Source organism: Ambystoma mexicanum, chromosome 5p (assembly GCF_040938575.1).
Source record: "Ambystoma mexicanum isolate Mex_15411 chromosome 5p, UKY_AmexF1_1, whole genome shotgun sequence".
Classification (NCBI taxonomy): Eukaryota; Metazoa; Chordata; class Amphibia; order Caudata; family Ambystomatidae; genus Ambystoma; species Ambystoma mexicanum.
The window spans coordinates 1,018,947,113-1,018,969,977 of NC_090930.1; the positions used below are offsets into that span (position 1 = coordinate 1,018,947,113).

A 22,865-nucleotide genomic window follows, 5' to 3' on the forward strand; every position below is an offset into this window, starting at 1 on the left:
GGTCATCCCCAGTAATCTCCAGTTTGACATTTCCAGTACGTTTCTAGTGTGACATTCCCAGTAAGCTTGTCATTTCCACTCCGCTCCCAGTAAGCTTGACATTACCACTATGACTGCAGTCAGAGATTGCCATTAAGCTCTCAGTTTGACATTCCCAGTAAACTGCCCGTTTACACAAGCCCAAAGCTCCCAAATTAGCCACACACATTCTAGAGCGCAAGCTGCCATTGCAGAAAAAACTTCTCATCCCTCTGATACTGAAAAGACACAACGCATGCATCTATGATCCATAGAGCATATGGACACACATGTCGATGCAGCTTGGGACACATTACATGGAAACAAAGCTTTCCAGACCTTCTGGAAAAATGCAGTACCTATGATCCAATGAGGTGACAATTTGACATTCCAAGTAAGCCCAAAGTTTTACATTCCCACTACAGACAGCATTATGACATTCCCAGTAAGCTCAGAGTTTAACATTTCCAGTAAGCACCCAGTTATATATTCCCAGAAAGCTTGACACTCCCATTAAGCACCCAGTTTTCACATTGACAGTGAGCATATATCTCCCAGTACTCTCACTTTTACACTTCCAGTTAATGAGAATCTCAAAGTGTGAATTTAGCAGGAATTGCAATCTTCATACAGGAGAAGTATCCAGCTTTAGTGAGAAGCCTGAGCCACAGGTAAACAGATACATGCTGCTTACAAGGCGAGAGGTCAGAAACACATGTATACTTGGTTAGGGGTCCCATCTCTCAGTTGCAGGGGAGTTGTCTGGGCATCTCCTCTCATGAAACGTCTACCCCTGTCGTTGTATTCCTTTTACCTTTGCAGCGAAAAGCGTTGAGTGGTATCACTCTACATGGGACTTAATTAGGTCAATAGACCTTTTTTCAAAAACAAAAAAACGATTTAGTGTGTGACCACACAGAGCAGTCTTTCTAAATCGAACCGTCAGCCCCAGCGAGTCACACGAGTAGGTGCAGGGGCTGACAGGCACGCCAGGACCCGGAAGCGGCCACAACAGAGAATGGGTATGTGTTGCATTTGTGTGTGTGTTGCCTGTTTTTGTGTGTGTTTGTTTATTTTCGAGGGTGTGGGGGGTGGTGGGTGCTGAGGGAGGACGGTTCGGGGGATGAAACCCGCTGATTTTAAACAAATCCCGTCGGGGAGGGTGCGGATGGGGAGGTGGGGAGTGAGGCAATGTGGGTTTGCGCTTTTTGTAGGCTGCCCAAAATCAGCCAAAAAAAAATTATATTTTTGTGCTGGCGACCTACAAAAAGTAAAATGATCACATAGAAACAATTAAATATTTGCAGAAGCCGCTGCGGCCCGTGGGTCATACAGCAGAGGCTATCTCATCATAATTAGAATCTATATATGTGTCCTAAGGCCAACACACACTTTCTTATGCCATATAGTTATGGTCTAATGGCACAGGATGGGCTAAACCTCAGATTTCTGATAAAAAAAAATGTTTTAATCGCCTATATTTGGTTATGCCACTCTTTGCAAGGCCGACACTCCCCGGGATAGCCATTTGATGTCTAGGTGAATATCTGTTTCTTCCGACTCTGATTCTAATGTAGGATTGCAGAGAACTTCTTCATCTCCAATACTGAGTCATTGCTTCAAGAGTCAGTGGGCCTCATTACGATTCCGGCAGATACCGAGGCAGTAAAACCGTCTGGTTACCGCCGGACTCGTATTACCATTCCGCCTCCGTGATTCCCAGAATTACCGGGGCATTACAACCCCGGTTTTCCGGGAATCATGGAGGCGGAATGGTGTTAATCCCCATTCCCATTGAGTCCTATGTGACTCAATGGGAATGGGGATCATTGAAACACCGGCAGCCTCTCGTGATGCTGCCGGTGTTTCCTCGTCCGCCTGCAGGTGGGCGGTGTTAAACCCGCCAGGTCAGACCTGGCGGGAACATCACCTCCCGCCTGCAGTAGTTGTGATCAGGCGGTCCGGAAACAACGGTGGCGACGGTTTTACCGCCACCGTCATTTCCGGACCGCCTGATTTGTAATGAAGCCCAGTGTCTTGCTTTTCTGCGTCAGATGTTGGAGATGTCACTCTTACTCTGTTACTTTATTTGAGTACCGCACATTGAGAAATGCCAAAGGATGTTGGTCCTTTGGCATTCGGACCCGCACAATTGGTAGGTCTGTGGCAAAGAAGAGGAGTGAAGTGCTAATGCTCTGCTTGCATGCACTCAGTCTTCATTACGTTGAGTCCCACTCTCCCTCGATTCGCAAACTTCCAACCTCTGGTGTGCGCTATGCCCTCAACCAATGTGCTACCCTTTGGGTGATGAACAGGGATCTCCTTGGGAAACATCATGGATAATTGTCCTAAGGAAAAATCGAGTGGTTTAACTTTTTGTGTTCACTTAAGGCCTAGTCTGGTTGGCTATTTCTCGCTCATGGGCTTGTCCTCTTGAAGGAAGCCCTTGGATGAGAAAGAAAAGCCTTCTGTAGCATGAAAAATAGCGATTGGGCTAGCACGTTTACCTATGAACAACAACGAAACAACAGCAAAACAAACCAAACATAGCCTCGCACAACAGCCCATGACAGCTACCAACTGAAAACACACCTACGCTCAGTGAACAGTGTCAACCGAACTGAAGTTGCCAACATCACATCACAGCTCTCTTGCTCTTTTCTCCCGCTCAGTCCTACTAAACTTATCCCCCTACCCTCTTGCTTTACAGATCTGCCAGAGCACCAAAGAACCATACAAATGGCGACAGTGCGCAGTATAAGAACCATTAACATAAAATAACATATAAAGTAATTATATGCAAATCTCACAATAATAATTGGAATTATTTGCGAAAAGAAATTAGCGGATAGCAGTTCAAGACACGTGTATTTGAATTAACTGAGAGGCTTGGATCAATCACTCTTTAGTCAGCAATTCCTTACGATGAAAGGGACACACATCATAAAGGAGTTTGCGACAAGGTCTCTATGGCAACGGTGGCAGTCGAGCATGTGCAGAAACGTGCACTGAAACTTACTCTGCAGTATGTTGGTACACAGCTTAATAATGTGGTCTTCTGTTAACGATTTTCCCTAAAAAAAAAGAGCAAATCAAAATTAACATAGGTGGAGGTGTGAATTCCACTTGTCGCGACTTTACGTATTAGTCAATACAATACAATTTACATTTAAGCAGTTCTCACTAAAGTAACTGGCGTAACTGGGGCCCTGCATCCCCTGGGTGGGGGGAGTGGGAGGGGCAAATGAGTCTTAGCCACACCGCTCATGCTGCCTTAAAAATAAAATGAAAAAGGTGCAAGCTCTGAAAAGCTCCTACAGTTGCCTTTTTCATTTTTGCTTTTTTTAGGCAGCGTGGAGCGCAAGCCTTTCTTTCCCTTTCACCTTTAGGTGGTTGCTAGGCAGCCAAGAGCACGGCCGTCGCGAGAAGCAACACTTCTCGCTGTCATTACACCGCCTGACACCCATGCCCAGGACTGGAGACCAGAAGAAGCAGCAGTGTCGAATAAAGTTCGGCCACCAAGGTACGCTTAAAAAGTGTTTGAATGTGCTTGTGTTTATGCAGTACAAATTGGACGGTAAGCAAAGTATATGCTATTCCCTTAGTTCGTGCCAGACGGAAAGGCACCTTTGTTTTTATTACTGCTCCCCTACTTGGGATTAAAACCTGAGCCCTGCTGGGCCCCTACACTGCTCTAACTCGCGATTCTGGGCTGCTTTTCTTTATTTGTAATAGACTGCTGGGACATATATAATTAACCATGGATTGCTGCAGACTGCAGACACAGTTGGGGTCATTACAGGGTTGGCGGTAGCGGTAGCCATGCCGATAAATGCAGCCGGAGTCATTTTTGTACCACCACCTGGCAATGGGGATGTACCGGGACGTTCTAGCCCCGTCGGACCCGCTAATTCCCCTTCGCCGGGTGCCGATAAAAATTACTCCCCATTCCCATATGTGTCCCATAGGACTCAATGAGAATGGGGAGGCCGGTAGCACCGGCACCGTTATTAACGGTGCCGGTGCTACCGTATAGGTCTGCTCTCGGGTGCCGTTCCACCCAGCAGGTCAGACCTGCCGGGCTGAAAGGCACCCGCGAGCAGACCTCGTAGTTTGCCAGTCTGATAACAACGGTTTCTGCAAGCTTACCGGTACCGTTGTTACCAGACCGGCAACCTTGTAATGAGACCCAGTGTGTGTAAACGTAATAGGGCAGGGGGTGGTATACGGGTTAGCTATTGTCCTGGGCATGTCCCTTAAAAGGTGCGAATGGTGGTTGATTGGACTGGAATGGGGATACTACTTAAAGCTGCATGCTGGAGGGCAAATGACAAACGAGTGGTTGGCATTTAAATGCATTTTCTTTCATTGTGATTTTGTCAGCATTGAAGTACTGTTGTAAAACACAATGGTGTGGGGTGAAGTGGTGGCAAGGAAGGAAGGAAGGACCCAGATATGGGGTTTGAATTGGGGGTGTGAGTATGTGGAGAGCGGGGTGGAGGGATAGGTTGGGTAGGGGAAACATAGTTCCACTACTTATTTTTTTACTCTTCGAACAGTGGCATGCACACGGCAAAAGAAATCAATTCTTTCTGATATGCCGCGAGATGGAGGTGCTCTGGCTGCAATGCCCATGTCGGTCACCAGGAAGCAATCCCTGCTTGAGAGCTTCCTGGGTCCTGTATGCATATGGAGTGGAAGCTGCTGACGGAGGCCTGCTGGAGAGGAGGCCCTCTGTTTGTATGCATGTATGCTTGCGTGTATTCAAGGGTGGGCAGGAAATGTAAGGTGAGTTTATTTAGCGTTAAACCACTGCATAAAAAAGAAGGGTTATAGATAGAAAGATAGATAGATCAGTCCATAAAGCTGTGACAGTGGACGCACTGGAATCAGTGCAAGCAGCGCACCAGTAGGGGTTTGATTTTACCAACAAACGGGGGTTCACCGGTTATAGGTTATAGTATCAACTCAAAAGGGTCGAATGACAAAAGGGTCGACATTTTATTTTTTTATTTTTTGGGGGGGTCCCCCACCAAACCCCCGTTTTTGATGTAGAAACACTTTTTTAAGCTAAACTAGAGCAAAAAAAAAAAAAAATACATGATTTTTTTTCCCTCGATCCTTTTGTTTTCGGTCAAATTCACTCTCACCTTTGGCATTCGATCCTTTTGTTTTCGAAACGTTAACTGGACACCGGGATCGGCCCTGGACAAACCTATGCCAGAATGAATAACCAAATCTCTAGGGCATAGATGCATGATAAAATAGAAAATGTCTTAACAATGTGTGTAAAATGGTTTAAAGAAAATATATATTCTCTAATCCATCCACACAAACAATGTAATCTTTAATTGCATATGAAAGAACAAACATTTTCATGCAGAAGTATTCTAAAAGATGACTTTAGTATAGCAAATAAAACCTTCACAAATATGTGGTGAAGACATATTTTTTCTATATGGTCTGGTAAAATGTCCAAGCTGAGAAAACGTATGATATCAGGTGTTGGGGTGCTTGTGGGGGTGCTTCTCCATGTCCTGGACACGATACACACATTCAAATGATTTACTATAAAGGATGCTAATTTCTTATCAAGGTGTCATTAAGCATCACAATAAACCTTCAGGAAATGGGAAATACATACAGGCTTTCCAGGAAATCCAGGTAACCCTGGTCTTCCTTGTGGTCCTTCTCCACCTAGAAAACCACGTGGCCCCGCTGGACCGATAAAGCCAGTCTCTCCTTTGTTCCCCTCCGACCCCTTCTCCCCAGGCTCTCCAGAATCGCCTCTCTGCAATGCAAAACATTATTAAAAGTACAAAGTGCACATTTCACAAAAAAGGTGATTGTCTTGTTCAGAATATAATCAACAGAATTTAAAACTCAAAGTCAAATAACTGCCATATATGTTTTGGGATACTTGCTAATAGACGATGAATTTTAATTTACATAAGAAAACAATACCCAGAATAAATCTGTAGAATAGACTGAATACCCTTCATTATGCACTTTTGTTAATGGTTTTCATTGGCCTGCATATATGTGTTAGTCGATGCGTGTGATGCAAGTAATATTTTAATTAGTGTGCATAGATTTTCTGTGTTGAATGGTTTGTACACATATTTTCAAAGAAGGGTGTGCGACAAGTGTTCAAAAATATACGTACGCAATTCATCAATATGTGGTTTACAAGGTTTAATAGATTCAAGATTGAAACATGAGGTTGAAAATAAATGAATGTTAGACTATTGTGTGAGGCTATAGTGAGGCTAAAGGGATGATATTATAATGATGAAGTGTACAGAGTAAAATAGAATTCACAAAGTAGTATTAAACTATAACCAGACAGCAAACCCTGGGAAGCGGTGGGTGGTGCAGGGTTGAGGTGTACGGGTGGGGTTGGGGAAGGTTTTAGGCACAAGGACTTTGAAGAACAGGCTCCCAATGCTATTTGTAATATTGTTATGGTCATTGTTTTGATTGACACATATCAGGTTCTTTTTTAGTATTATAATTGATGTGTAAGTCGTATAACACAATTGTTAAAAAGGAAGTTGGAGAAGATCAAATCAGCACATAAGACATTCAAACAAAATAGAAAAGAGAATAACTTACATCGAAAAGACATAGGATTGTCTTGTGTTCTTGAAACAATACAGCAATATTGTACATACTAAATATTAACTTAGTGGCTCCATACACTTTTTAAAAGTGCTTACAAAGGCTTAATCAGTCCATATCAATACGGATGTGATACGAATCAATTTAAGCACACTCTATAAGTTATGCCAAACTTGCCTGGCTGTATGGTATAACGAATGTACTTTGTTTTAGTCAGTGGCTACAAAAAGGAGAATTGGAGGGCATTAAGTCTTAATGCAACATTTCGCATGATATACATCATTATTTCAAACAGTCTGTGTCATATTCTTTATAGCCTGAACATTTTCCTCTATTTTAACGTTGTAACTATTAATATTTGTCACCTGTATAACAATGGCTGTTTTGCTAGATGTGTCAAGATGAATGCGGGCTTTGTTATCAGCACACTGCCTGATTGTGCAAATGACACTGGATTGTGTTAAGTTGGGTCCCTGGCCAATAATGACACAGACATCTTTGCAGGAGCAGTGAACTTCTTTACTATGCTCCAGGTACATTATACAAGTACATCATGTCAGGTTAGTACAAAGGGGCAGGAACATCCACCGGCATCCTCTCTCAATCGCCACATCATCTCCACTGACCTTCATGGAACCACTCATAACATAACATTCTCTCACTCGCATTCCACATCAGTCACTCACAGCATTCCATCCATACAAAGCAAGATGCAGGTAAAGCTAGTCATAACATATCTTCCCCCTTTACCAACACACAACAACACTAGAAAGCGATGGACACACCTGACACCAGCAACACATATTTTCTCTATAGACATTCCTACAGTCAAATGAACAATTCTTACATATCATTAAATGATGCACCAACTGTCCACTGTAACACATTTTTCTAATTGTGTAGTCCATAAGGTCCAACCTAAAATATTAAAAGTTAATACATTGTCTTCACAACACTATTTACTAAAATTGCAAACTCTCTAAGTTCTACTACAAGTCCATCTGAAAAAGGAAAAGATTGAAAGATTGCTTTAAACATCTATTTGCAAATAATAATTAATTGCACTCTAATTTACTTAAACAAGCACATTGAAAATGCACCCTAATTGCACTCTGAACATATTCAAGCAAGCACTTCAAAATGCAGCTCAACTCAACACCCAACACCCGGCATCACCTCTCACTGCACCATACCCAGGACCCAGCCAGCCATCCTGATAACCGCAGCATCTCACTGCACCACACACAGGGCACCCGGCATCCTGTAAACTCCATACCACAGGACCCACCCGGCCATCCTGTAGACTGTATACCCAGGACCCGCCCGGCCATCCTGAAAACCACAGTACACAGTGCACCATTCCCAGGACCCACCCGGCCATCCTGTAAAGTCCATACCACAGGACCAACCTGGCCATTCTGTAAACTGCATACCCAGGACCCACCTGGCCATCCTGAAAACCACAGCACACAGTGCACCATACACAGGACCCACCGGGCATCCTGTAAACTCCATACCACAGGACCCACCCGGCCATCCTGTAACCTCCATATCCTGAAAACCACAGCACATAGTGCACCATACACAGGACCCACCTGGCCATCCTGTAAACTCCATGCCACAGAACCCACCGACCATCCTGTAACCTCCATACCCAGGACCCATCTGGCCATCCTGAAAAACCACAGCACCACATTGCACCATACACACAATCTGCAGCACCTCACTCTGCACAAAACCTCACTACAGCACCTTACTCTGCAACACCTCACTCTGCAGAACCTCACTCTGCACTTCACTGCAGCACCAAACACTCTCCAAAAAAGCCTCACATCATCTCACACAAATCTGTTCATAAATAAATATATCTCAGGTCCAACTCAAAAGCTAAATTGCACTTCTCGAAATAACACATTTCTTCCACTGGTAAACTTCACATATAGATCATACTGGACAATGATTCTGCTTCTCCTCCTGCCAGCTCTGGCACAGTACCTCTGGAGACACGGCCACCCCCCCATAACCATCACGTGTACGCTGCTTCACAATCGTGCACACTTCCACACCATACCGTGTACACATCACACCATCCAGCATGCGGGCCCTGCAGCTGGATACACCACACGGAGACCAGATCCAAACCACCTCTCATAACCACATATATATCACCTCATCACTCACTCACCACACCATCATCACCACACTAACCATCCACTAAATATCACATAACACCTCTGATACTCGTGCCACTTGCCTGTACTCCACTTCTAGGCAGCAGCACATCACTACTCAACATAAATAACCTCTATCCAGGACCCACCCGGACATCCTGAAACATACTGCACCTCAAACACACTCAGGACCCACCCGGCCATCCTGAAATACACCGCACCTCAAACACACTCAGGACCCACCCGGCCTCAATTATGCTGCACCTCAATAATCACGCTCAGGACCCACTCAGCCAGCCGGAAACACAATGTACCTCAATACACACACTCAGGGCCCACCCGGGCCATCCTCAATTACTCTGCACCTCCAACACACTCAGGACTCAGCCGGCCATCCTGAAACATAATGCACCTCAATACACACAGTCAGGACCTGTCACACTCTGCCCCTTGTCTCACCTGTTTGTCCTTTGTTGTCTTCTTTTTTGGAGACCTTTCTTTGTTCCTGGACGTCCGGGACTTGTACAGGTAAGGGCGGGTATCCTCCGCCTCCAGTGTGAGGACCGAGACCAGCCTTGCAGAGATGGTAGGAGTTCAGAATTCCAGGAAGGTAAGAGACGGGGCGGTCAATGTCTGGGATGGAACTTGGAACCAGGAAGGGAGTCGCAATACTCGCATAGTGCAGGGGACTGACAGCGAGCATGGAAGGACTGGACAGGGGTCTGGGAAGGAAGAGGAACCGAGCGGCCCTCAGGCGGGAGCGTAAGCGCAACTCAATAGTACACCAGGAAGGAATTAGGATCCGATAATATCGGAGTAGCAACACAGAAAGGAAGGGAGGTAGTTAAGAACACACTTGCCGAGAACCCGGAAGGGTAGTGTTGAGACGCGCAGAGCCGTGAGGGCATGCCTGTTTTCTAGGAAGCAACGGGTCTTATGTAAACACTAGACTGCAGCGTTTCTGTGGCGTCGGCCATGTTGGGAGGATAGAAGATACAACGTTGCGGTGCACAATGGAACATGAAGTCCAAAAGGGGCAAAAACGCAAATCATGTCAGCATGCCCCCTCTTAAACCCCGACCCACCGGGTTTACCTGGTTGAGTTAGATGGAATCTCCATACTAAATGGGGGGGAGATTCATGTTGGAAACTGGTTCCCACATTCATTCACTGGGGGGATATCCTTTCCATTCCACTAAGTACTGTAGTCGACCTCTTCTACATCTGGAATCACATATCCTGGAAACCTCAAATTCAATCTGATCGTTGACGAGCACAGGGTTAGGTCGATGAGCTGATCTGGTGGATTGAAAATAGGGTTTTAGCAAGGAAGTGTGAAAAACGGGATGTATGTTCTTCCAGGATTCTGGTAACTGGAGACGATACGCCACTGGGCTGATGAATTTCTTGCTAGAAAAAGGCCTGTAGAATCTGGGAGCCAGTTAATTAGGTCGCAGGTGTTGAGGCAAGAGTTTAGAAAACAGCCAATTCCATACACGGGACCGGGTCCCCGTCTAATATCAGCATGTTTTTTGACAATCATTCAGGCCTTTTCCAAATGATCTTTAACATCCTTATGTACAGTGACCAGATGTTCAATCCAGGAATCGACCGAAGGAACCGGGGTGGAATGAGGAAGGATTGTTGGCAGGACAGATGGATGGAACCCTTGACTGCAAAAGAAGGTGCTCGTCTTGATAGCAGAGTGGTCAGAGTTGTTGTAGGCGAATTCAGCCACTGGAATTAAAACCGACCAATCATCCTGAACCTTGGCTGCAAAGCATCACAAATATTGTTCTAGGGTCTGATTTACTCACTTTGTTATCCCATTGGTTTGAGGATGGTATCCAGAAGACAAGGCACGTTGAATACCTAACGTTTGACACAGGTGCTTCCAGAATTGGGATATGTACTGAGGCCCATGGTCTGAAATGATCTTGGAAGGGAGACCATGCAGTCTAAAGATGTGATTTAAAAATATTCCTGCCATCTCTTGTGCTGAAGGTAACTTGTACAAGGGGGTGAAGTGAGCCATATGGGTAAAAAGATCGCTGGTAACTATAATGGTAGTAAAACCCTTGGAAGGAGGTAATTCCACAATGAAATCTGTGGCAATTATTTTCCAAGGACCCTCTGGCAATGTAGTTTGGTGGAGAAGACCCGCAGGTTTTCTGTTATCGCACTTATTCTGACTGCAGACAACGCAAGCTTGGATAGATGCATTTACTCTGTTGATCATTTTAGGCCACGAAAATTGTCTCTGAATGAGGCGGAGAGTGGCAGTAATGCCTCGATGCCCAGAATGGAAGGTATCATGACAGAGGTTTATAATCTTGGTTCTCAGTTTTTGCGTGGGTATCACCAATTTCTTGTCTTTAAAAAGGTAACCATATTTAGCAACTAAGGTCCATTGGTTGGCCTTGATGTAATCCTTCGAGAGATCAGAAAGTGTTGTTTTGGCATGGACATTATCCAATATGGAACTGGGCTGGGCCACAAAAACTGTGTCTGGAAACATCTTCGGGAAGGCACGTGCCTCAACTGGCTCGTAATCAGGGCATCTGGATAAGGCATCAGCTTTTATGTTGTTAGTTCCAGGGACGTGATGTATGTGAAACTGATACTGGGCAAAAGAAAAAGGCCAAACGAGCCTGACGACTGTTCCTGCACTCCAGGGATTGCAGAATCTGCAAGTTTCTCTGATCGGTTCGCATTTGTACCAGGAATTTGGCACCCAGAAGTAAATGACGCCACTCAGTAAAGGCAATTCTTTCTCCAGGACTGAGTAATGGGTCTCGCTAGGATTCAGTGTTCGGGATAGGTAAGCGATGGGATGTTCCACCTTGTCCTCAGATTCTTGTTTTAACACTGCCCCAATTGCATAATCTGAGGCATCCGTTTCTACCAGGAAAGGTTTATTGATGTCAGGTTGAGCCAGGACGGGACCTTGAGTAAATCTTTGTTTTAGTTCCTGAAAGGCTGTCTCTTGAGCATCAGACCAATTGAAGGGAATGTCTTTTTTTTAACAATGCCACTATAGGTTGTACAATGTCAGAGAATGTAGGAATGGATTTCCTGTAAAAGTTTGCAAGTCCCAGGAAGTCTTAGTTACTTACCTGTAACTGTATTTCTCCAGCATTGGTATCTTTCATAGATTCACATGCTTGAATATTCCCCGTCGTCAGACTGGGAATCCTCGGTGATAAATTTAATAATAATTTTTTTTTTTTTTTTTTAAATATATACATTGCTACCTAGCAGTGCATGTACATAGTCCATTATGGCCTATGAGCCATTTCATTGTGTAGTCTCTCCACCTCACTTTGGTCCTTTATGGCCCCAGCCAATGAGGTGGCAGGGCTTAAGCTCCGCCCCCGGCAGCCATCTTCAGATTTTGAACCGTATAGATTACAGTATGATGAATGCCGAGCATAGGAGCAGCCTCTCAGGGGAGGCGGGCGGGCGCATGTGAATCTATGAAAGATACCAATGCTGGAGAAATACAGTTACAGGTAAGTAACTAAGACTTCTCCAGCATTGGATCTTTCATAGATTCAGATGCATGAATAGAATACCAAGCAGTTAAAACATGCCATCATTATATACATATATGCATAAATACAGAAAAACATATTTCTGATCAAACCTTTACCATGCAGCAACACAACGGTTATCTACTTCGGGAAAGGTGGGAAAGGAGGCTGGTCCTACCTTATACAAAAAGATGGCGGAGCACTGCCTGTCCAACTGCAGCTTCTTTGTTGGTGTCTTCAGTCAGGCAGTAGTGTTTCGCGAAGGTATGCAGAGTGCTCCACGTGGCGGCTCTGCATATGTCCTTCAAGGCCACCCATGCGTGGAATGCTGTTGACGCCGCCCTTCCTCTGGTGGAGTGCGCAGACGGCGGTCTAGTTAAAGGGTCGCCTTTCAATTGATGGCAGTGGGTGATACAGGACGATACCCAGCGTGCCAGACTTTGTTTAGATATATGCTGACCCTTGGTACGGCCAGAGAAAGAAATGAATAGCCGGTTTGAGGAGCGGAACTCCTTGGTTCTTTGCAAGTAAAACTTCAACACTCTAGCAACGTCTAGAGAATGTAAAGTTCTTTCCGCTTCAGAAGCGTGATTCTGGAAGAAGGTTGGTAACACAATGCGCTCAGTGAACGACATCTCCGAAAGTACCTTGGGGAGGAACTTCGGGTGAGGCCTTAAAATGACGCGGTCCTTCTGGAACAAAGTGAACGGGGGTTCAGAAGACAGAGCCTGTAACTCACTGATCCTTCTGGCTGATGTGATGGCTATCAGGAAAGATGTCTTCCAGGACAAGAATTTCATTTCGCATATGTGTATAGGTTCGAAAGGAGGTTGCATGAGGGCTGTTAAGACGGTGTTGAGGCTCCAGCCCGGAACTGGTGTAGGTGTAGGCGGATAAGTACGCATCAGTCCTTTCAGGAAGATTTTAACCGCTGGTAAGGAAAGTAAGGTTTGCGTCTCCGCGGTTACTGTGTAAGCCGCAATGGCTGACAGATGGACCTTGATAGATGACAGTGAGAGCCCTGACTTAGCCAGGTGTAACAAGTAGGGCAGAATCTGATCAACCGAGGCCGTGAGGGGATCGATTGCAGAGGTCTCGCACCATTTGGAAAACCTGGTCCATTTCCTGGTGTAGGTGACTTGTGTGGACGGGGCTCTAGCGGCCCTGATGATATCCCAGCATTCTGATGGTAACTTTAGGTGCATCAGTTTGCGCTGCTCAGGAACCATGCTTTGAGAGACAGGCTCCTCGGGTCGTGGTGGAGGACCTTGCGGTTCTGTTGTGTCAGTAGATATTGATGTGTCTTGAGACGAATCGGGGGTTGACAGGATAGGTGCTTCAGAGTCGGGTACCAGACTTGCCGTGCCCAATCCGGTGCGATTAGAATCAAAGAACAATTCTGTTCTTTTACCCTGCGAAGTACCCTCGACATGAGGGGAATGGGTGGAAAGGCATAGAGGAACTTCCCCGACCAATTCACTGAGAACGCGTCTCCCAGTGATTGGTGCTCCGGGTATCTTGAAGCAAATCTCTTGCATTTATTGTTGTTCCTGGTGGCAAAAAGGTCGATCTGCGGATGGCCCCATAAGGCAAAAATCCGTTGGGTTTCTTTTCCGTCCAGCTCCCACTCGTGGGACGCTGTGTAGTCTCTGCTTAGTCTGTCCGCTAGGACATTGTCCACTCCCGGAAGATGCTCTGCTCTGATCTGCACTCTGTAGTGCAAGGCCCATGCCCATAGCTGTTGGGCTTCTTGCGTCAGGATCTGTGACCTCGTGCCTCCCTGCTTGTTTGTATAGTGCATGGAGGTCGTGTTGTCTGTCTGGACTGTAAGGACTTGACCAGCATCCACCGGTAGGAAGGCTTTCAGTGCCAACCTTATGGCCCTGAGCTCTAACACGTTGATGTGGAGTTGGGACTCTTGTGTCGACCAAGAGCCCTTGGTTTGGAGGTCCGCAAGATGAGCGCCCCAGCCTGATAAGGAAGCGTCCGTCCTCAGCAGAAGTCGGTGCTTGAAACGGCATCACCTGCAGAAGATTCCTCGGAACATTCCACCATCGAAGGGCCTTGTGCAACGCCGATGGAATCTGGACAATGTCTTCCCAGCATCCTGAAGCTTGTTTCCATTGGTGATCCAGAGCTTCCTGAATCGGTCTCATGCGAAGCCTGCAGTTCGGTATGAGGAATATGCATGATGACATCATGCCCAATAGGGATTTGTAAGAGCGTACGGATGTTGTCTCTTTCTGTAGGAAGTTCGAAGTTAAGCGTAGAATTGCTGCTATTCTTTCTGACGATGGCCTCACTCTGGGAATGTTGGTATCGAGTTTGGCTCCCAGGAAGAGAGCTACCTTGTTGGGAACGGGGCAGGACTTCGTCTGGTTAATGGAGAAACCTAACTCTTTTAGGAGGTTGACAGTCTTCGAAACTGCCGAGCGAGCCTTTGCAGCGGAGCTTGCCTTTATCAGCCAATCGTCCAGGTATGGAAAAACGTCCGTTCCTGCCCTCCTGAGACTTGCCGCTACCGGCGCCATGCATTTTGTGAAAACTCTCGGAGCCGATTTTAGTCCGAACGGGAGCACTTGAAACTGAAAGTGAAGCTCTCCCACCGTGAACCTGAGGAACTGCCTGTGCGCTGGATGGATCGGTATATGGAAGTATGCGTCCTCCAAGTCTAAAGTGGCTAAGAAGTCGTGCTTGTTTAACCAAGGTAGCACCCCTTGTAAAGCTACCATCTTGAATGTTATGCGCTTGATAAATTTGTTGAGTGCCCTCAGGTCCAAGATGGGTCTCCATTGACCGTTTTTCTTTCTGACGAGGAAGAATCGGGAGTAGAAACCTTTTCCCCTCTGAGAATAAGGAACTGGTTCTACTGCTGCCTTCTGGAGCAGTTTTTGCACTTCGGACATGACCTGTCTTAGCATATGCACTCTGCGAGATGTTGGAGGCAGGGAAGGAGGTTGGTCCAGAAATTCTAAGGTGTGACCCTTTCGGATCACCTGCAACACCCATTTGTCCGATGTAATTGATTGCCAGCGTTGGAATAACTGGCTCACCCTTCCCCCCACCGGGGTGTGGTGAGGAGGGGGAAAAGATTGGTCATCAGTTTTGCTTGCCTTGTGATTTCCCTTGGGCGGAGCCACGTCTGCCTCTATGGGCATATCTGTTGGATGACTGATATTTATTGTCTTGGTACGTGCCGCCTTGTGCTTTTTGACCATACGAGGAACGACCGTATCCTCTGAACTTGGAAGATGGGCCTCTAAAGGGACGAAAAGACCTATGGTCCTTAATTTTGTCCTTTAAAGAACTGATGGCTCTGGCTGTGTCCGTGTCTGTCTTGATTCCCGTCAAATGGTCGTCTATCTTCTTTCCAAAGAGATCTTGTCCATCGAACGGCATGTCTAATATCTCCGCCTGGACTTCAGGTCTAAAGTTAGTAGCCTTCATCCAGGCCTGCCTTCTGAGCACTGTGCCGTGCGCCATCTGCCTGAAGCCTGATTCGGCCACATCAACCGCTGCGTCGATCATGTGATCCGATGTAGCTTCACCATCCGCGATTATCGATTTTGCCTCCTCCTGGAGCTCTGGTGGTAATTGCTCCGCCAATTTAGACATGCGGAGCCAGAGCTTGCGATCGAACCTAGCGGTCATGGCCAGCGCATTGCCCGCTCTGATAGTAAGCGATGCAGAAGATGATACTTTCCTGCCCATGGCTTCCAGTTTACGTCCGTCCTTATCCGGTGGTGCCGACAACGGTGAGGAGGGGTTGGCGAGTTTCTTTCTGGCTGCCACTGTAATAACCGAATCTGGTTTTGTATGACCTCTCAAACAAAGCGGTGCCGAATCCGGAGCTTTGTATTTCTTTTCTGGCCTGGACACCAGCGCCGGAGTCGATAAGGGCGTGGATAGTATCTTGGATCCGGAATCCCAGATGGTATCGAGGAGGGGAATTGTGGTCACTGTCCTCCTTCGTTTGTCCCTGTGTTCATAGAGCACTGATTTCTTTTCCTCAGAAGAAACCTGAATTTTAAACAATTCTGCGGCTTTACCTATAATAGTGTGGAAAGAGACGAGATCATCCGGTGGTGAGGCCTTGCCCGGCGAGTCTCTCCTCCTGGGCTTCTCGACTACGTAGTCATCCCACTCACTGGATGCGTCTGGCTCCTGTGTTATTTCTCCTTCTTCTGGTTCCGAGAATTCTCTAAAAGGATCCTCCTGCCAGTCTGATACCGAGATGGTGGACGGTACCATAGTAGGATCTACATCCGGAGATCGCGGTCTGTGTGATGACTGTGGTGATGGGACTCTTGTAGGTGAAGCACTGTGGGTGCTGCTCCTCGGTCTTCGAGCAGGTTCCGGTGATCTCATCCGTTTTCGCGGTCTACTCCTGTGAGGAGAACAACCAGATGTGCCAGGAATCGGAGATGACTCTCTAGGAATAATTCCTGATTCTACAGGATCAATCGGGATTTGCTTCTCCCTTTGTCGTTTGTAAAATTCTTCTACAATCCTCTGCACGGATAACATGAGTATCGGGTCATGAGGATATTCGGATTCTCCCGTGGACGGTAGCCAAGGAGGGCTGTATTGTTTCGGTAAGGGACCGGTGGACTCTTCCACCACTTCCTCATCAGAGAATTCTTCCTGAAGAATTACATCCGGAAGTTCTGCCAAGTGCCCCAAAGGTGAACATTGCTGTACCAGTGGTTCAGTCTCAGCATTCTTCTCAATGACATTGTTTTCAATGACAGGTGTTTCAAATGTGGAAGGCAGCAATTCCTCCGTAACTGCCGAAATTTGTGGTGCCGCTGAAGGTGGTATGGACGATGCTATCTTCGTCGACAAGCCTCCCGTATGAGATTTCGTCGACGACTGAGATTTTCCCGTCGACGAGGGCTTCGCCGCCGACTGAGATTTTCCCGTCGACGACTGAGATTTTCCCGTCGACGAGGGCTTCGCCGTGGACGCAGGCTCCGTCGACGAGAGCTTCGTTGACGAATGTGGAATGTGTTCCATGGACGACTGTGTCATGGATGAATGCTTCGTGGACGAGTGGTGTTTCTTGCTCGTCGACGAATGCTTCGCGGTCGACATGTCCGATGACGATGATCTTATTGGCGATGATGTCTTAAGCGTGGTCGTCGTCGTTGATGGTTTCGTCGACGGTATGGCCGATGACGGGCCTTTACCTTTCCCTTCATTCGTGGACGGTTTTCCCGCCGACGACTGCCCCCCCCCGTTTTTTGCAAACTGCTCCTTACCTCTGGAGGCAGATTTTGCTGACTTTTTTTGGCTTGATAAGTCAACTGGAGGCAGAAAGGGTATCAGTTCCAGCTTCCTCTTTTTGAACTTGGGAGAGGAACTCCTTTCCACTGAAGAGGCCCTTCTCTTTGAAGTTTGTCTCTCAGATGGAGTGCTGGATTGGACAGGAGCTGTTCTCACAGACTCATCGTCCGAAGATTGATCCCTGGATTCCAAGTATGAAAGGAGTCTTCTATGCCTGTCATGAAGGGTCTTGGTGGAAAAGGTTTTACAAATCTCGCATTTTTTAATGTCATGTGGGTACAGACAATAAATGCAATGCTCGTGGGGGTCTTTGTTGTAAACCAATTTCTTCTTGCACCTCGTGCAGTCCCTGAACAGGGAAGGCTTCCTGACAGCCTGAGGTGCCTCCATTCCTGAAGAGAAGTTCAGTCGACGATTTTGAGAGGAAAACAACAAGTTTTGCCTCTAAGGTTAATTGGAAAACAAAGCCCCTAAGAAGGGGAACAAAATGGAATATATTTACCAAATATATTCCACATAAAAGTAGAAAGAATTTGAAAAAAAAGCTCAGAGAGCTTGAGGATTCCCTGTGTCTGTTAGACTGCGGTGAAAAATCTGAAGATGGCTGCCGGGGGCGGAGCTTAAGCCCTGCCACCTCATTGGCTGGGGCCATAAAGGACCAAAGTGAGGTGGAGAGACTACACAATGAAATGGCTCCTAGGCCATAATGGGCTATGTACATGCACTGCTAGGTAGCAATGTATATATATTTAAAAAAAAAAAAAAAAAAAAAAAATTATTATTACATTTATCACCGAGGATTCCCAGTCTGACGACGGGGAATATTTAAGCATCTGAATCTATGAAAGATCCAATGCTGGAGAAGGAATGAATCTGTTTTACTGTTGCAGGGGCTGGCCAAGGAAGAATACAGTCAACCTTAGCGGGATCCATTTCTATTCCTTTGTATCTCAGAACGAATCCTTGGTAATGAACGGTTTGGACATGAAAGATGCATTTTTCTGGTTTAGCCAGGAGCTTATTCTCTCGTAGACATTGTAAAACCAAGGTCACGTGTTCCTGATGTACTTGCGGATCGTTGGAATAGATCAATATGTCATCCAAGTACACAATGACAAAGAGAAACAGCATATCTGAAAAGACTCTGTCCATGAAGCGCTGAAAAACCGCAGGGGCGTTGGCAAGTCCAAATGGCATAACCAGGTATTCAAAATGACCAAAGGGCACCCTGAAGGCGGTCTTCCACTCATCGCCTTCCTTTATGCAGATGAGATGGTAAGCGCTCCGTAAGTCAAGTTTAGTCAATATTACAGCACCTCGAACAGCTTCCAATATGTCAGAAATGAGTGGCAGAGGATAACCAACTTTAAGGGTGCATTGGTTAAGGCCCCGGTAATCCAGGCAGGGTCGGAGTTCCTTAGTGTCCCTCTTGGGCACAAAGAACAAAGAGGCCCCGGCTGGAGATTTAGAAGGATGAATGGTTCCATTGGCGAGATTGGTGTCCAGGTATTCCCATAGTGCTCTTTTCTCCGGTTCAGAAAGAATAAATATCCTCCCAAATGGTATCAGTGCAGAGTCTTCAGTATCGATTGCACAATCCTCTGGTTGATGGGGTGGTAGCGATTGGACAATGGCTGTTGAAAACACATCCGAGTATTGTTGGTAGATCTCAGGTACTTGGGTAATGTTGGAAACACATATAGATGGTTGTTCAGGGATCCGGGGTCCCATGGATATGGTCTGTACCACGTTCAGGGATAAACAATGAGACAAGCAGAATTCAGAGCCTAGAAATAGAGATCCGGCCGCCCAGTTGATATATGGGTTGTGTTTTTGAAGCCAGGGCATGCCCAGAACCATGGGGTAGTGTGCTGCCTTTATGATATCAAAACGAAACATCTCCTGATGGTTGTTTTTCGAGAGTAACAATTCTCTGGTTTGCTGGGTTATGGGTCCTGAAGACAGTGGTTTCCCATCAATCCCTTCGACAGCTTGGATTGTTTCTTTGGATTCTCAAGTAATGTTGTGCTTTAAGGCCCATTTGTGGTCCAAGAATATTGCCATAGCACCGCAGTCCACTAGGGCCAGGATGGAATGTCTCTCCTTATTGGCGGAAGAAAAGAATGTTTGTAGAACCACCAAGGTGTTTTGTCAAAGACAGTTCAAGGAAGGAGAAGAAGCGGAGCAAGTACCTTTCTCCCGAAGCTGGGCTCCGATCAACATCGGAAGCTGGCGTTTCTCGAATGCGTGGGTGGAGCTATAGGACAATTTCTTACAAGATGTTTATCAGAAGCACAATACATGCAGAGTCAAGTGTTGATTCTACGAATCCTTTCTTGTGGAGAAATCAGCCTCGCAAGGAGCCCAGTTGCATAGGTTCTGCATCAGGAGAGTGCGAAGTGGTCGTTTCCTTAGGGCTAGGGTAATCCACGGAAACCTTTGGAGGAACTGTTCTTGGCTTTCTTTTCACTGCCTTTCTCTCCTGGATTCGGAAGTCGATTTGCAGAGACAAGTCTATTAAAGCCTGGAAGGAACCTGGACGGTCTACTCTAGCTAGTTTGTCCTTGATTTCATCATTTAACCCTCTACGAAACAGGGTAAAACTTGCCTCCTGAGAGCAATCAACAACCTCTTTAGCCAATTGTTTGAAGCGTGTTACATTGGTTCCCTTGTTGGAACTCCAGGAGCTTTTCCTGAGCACTGTATATTGTTCAGGGCAGACAAACATGGTTTTCAAGGCTTCCAAAAATCCATCATAATTGTCCAGGAGCGGGTCTCCCGCATTCACCAAGGGAGTTGCCCAGGCTAATGCGTTCCCAGAGAGGTGTGAGATTATAAATCCCACCTTGGCCCTGGGAGTGGAAAAATAGTAGGGTTTAAATGTGAAATGCACCAAACAAGAATCGAGGAAAGAACGCATTGCTTTGGAGGAACCGTTGTATTTGTCTGCTGTGCCCCCTACCAGGGAACTTTCCTGGAATGCCGAGTCTCTGGATAGCACAAGTTGTTTTAGTGCTGCATTTTCGGCTTTGAGGTTTTGAACCTATGTTGTCAGTTCTTGCATTCCTCTCATGAGGTCCTGGACAGCAGCCTCCATGTTGAATTCAGTATCAAGTCTTTGGCATCTCAAACTGTCACACTCTGCCCCTTGTCTCACCTGTTTGTCCTTGCTTGTCTTCTTTTTGGGAGACCTTTCTTTGTTCCTGGCCATCAGGGACTTGTACAGGTAAGGGCAGGTATCCTCCGCCTCCAGTGTGAGGACCGAGACCAGCCTCGAAGAGATTGTAGGAGTTCAGAATTCCAGAAAGGTTACATCCCGGTCAATGTTCGGGATGTAACTTGGAACCAGGAAGGGAGTCGCAATACGTGGAGTGGCAGTGAGTGGCAGTTTTGCAGTCTGCTCTTGCTGTTCCAGTCTTTTGTCCCTGTCTACAGTCTACAGAGGAGGCGTGTTCCTGGCACCACCTTAAAAACTCACTTACTCCGCGGAGCGGACGTGGAGTGGTGGTGAATGGCAGTCTTGCAGTCTGCTCTTGCTGTTCCAGTCTTTTGTCCCTGTCTAGAGTCTACAGTGGAGGCGTGTTCCTGACACCACCTTAAAAACTCACTTACTCCGCGGAGCGGACGCGGAGTGGCAGTGAGTGGCAGTCTTGCAGTCATGCCAGGCAGGATGGCAAAGACTGTTAAGACGGCCACCCCACCGACTCCGTCTCTAGTCCAAGAAGATGACACAGGATGTCGTTTAAGGAGTTCTCGCTCTCGCATGGAACCCTTGGCCGAAACCACAGACATTACACCAGATCTTCAACAATCATTTGAACTCTGGAGTGTCGAGATTGCAGAAAACCACTTGAATATGGGAAGTGCTACACTAACACCTTCCACAGACTTTTGTGAAAACGAAAATCACAAAGCATTAATACTGTGCATCGACCCAAAACAAAATCAAACCAAGGATTGCTCCTTGAAGCAAAAACTCACCTCGAACGAGCCCCGCAGAGAAGTGCACGCCTTTGCCATGCCCCCCGCCCAGGCTAACGCTGAAACAGCTTCCTCCGAAGCTCTGCCGTCCCCCGGAGGGGGGGCTGCATTGAGTTCTCCAGGTTTGCTGGCCAGCGCGCTGCCTGGCCGGGCTGGAGTGGTCCCTTCGGCGGTGGGCGAGACAGCTGGGACGCCGGCTGGGGAACTTTGTGATCGAGGTAAAGAGGTGCCTGCCTCCTCCGTGGCCCCCGCCCAGACTGGTGCTGGTTCAGCTTTCTGCGGGGCTCTGCCGTCCCCAGGAGGGGGGGCAGCATTGAGTCCTTCGGGTTGTGGCCCGTGCGCTGCTTGGCCGGGCTGAAGTGGCCCCTTCGCCGGCAGGCGAGACATCTGAGATACCGGCAAGGTAACTTCGTGATCGCGGAGGCAACCACGGTGGCTCGGGCCGCTTGGCCAGTTGGACGTTCGGCCTCCGCAGATGCCTGAGTCGCTTGTCCCGCACACCTCAAGGAAAGTGAAAACACCAAAGACTCGGCTCCTCCCATTACCGTATTAACGGTAAACGCCCTGATCCATGCTAGTGCAGGGCTTGCCAAACTTACTAAAGCCCAGGACAGTGGGTTAAACAATGTGGAAATTTCACCCTATGCAACCCAGCATGAAAAAACTCAGAGTGCCCGACAAAATCAGAAAAAAAAGATCACGGAAAGTGGGAGACTCGATAGAAGAAATTGAGTCCCCTCATAAAACCAACAAAATAATTAACCCACCTGTAAGGCAAAGGGCCAGTCAAAAGCAGGGCAAGATCAACAAATCTGGCCATGTGGGTCAAAGGTTTACAAAAAAGGGGACAAAGAAACCTCAACCCCCCTTAAAACTGCTATCATATTTTTTTTGTAAACACTCCAAAGCAATTCAAGAAAAATACCAAGAATTGACAGATACTGAAATCCTCGAAGCAGTACACGAAAATACACCACCACGCAAGCAGCGTAAATTGGCTACTGCAATTCGAAAATCTTCCCTACCCCCACCGAGAGGTGGTGACCTCCCCACCCAAAAAATAAGTAAAGATAAATGGCTATTTACAGGAGTCGCAATACTCGCAGAGTGCAGGGGACTGACAGCGAGCACGGAAGGACTGGACAGTGGTCCGGGGAGGAAGAGGAACGAGCGGCCCTCAGGAGGGAGCGTAAGGGCAACTCAATAGAACACCAGGAAGGAATTAGGAATGGATAATATCGGAGTAGCAACACAG

The 22,865-nt window shown here is 46.9% G+C and overlaps 1 protein-coding gene across 1 annotated transcript in view; it reads right to left on the reverse strand.

Moving 5' to 3' along the window:
* The window catches only part of LOC138480617 (collagen alpha-1(XXI) chain-like), a 703,399-nt gene that overhangs the window by 51,657 nt on the left and 628,877 nt on the right, over positions 1-22,865 (reverse strand). The window contains exons 26-27 of the mRNA XM_069612315.1: positions 5,663-5,809; positions 3,038-3,092 (exon numbers count right to left, since the gene is read on the reverse strand). Of these exons, the coding sequence (XP_069468416.1) occupies positions 3,038-3,092; positions 5,663-5,809 (202 nt within the window). The remainder of the gene's footprint in view (positions 1-3,037; positions 3,093-5,662; positions 5,810-22,865) is intronic.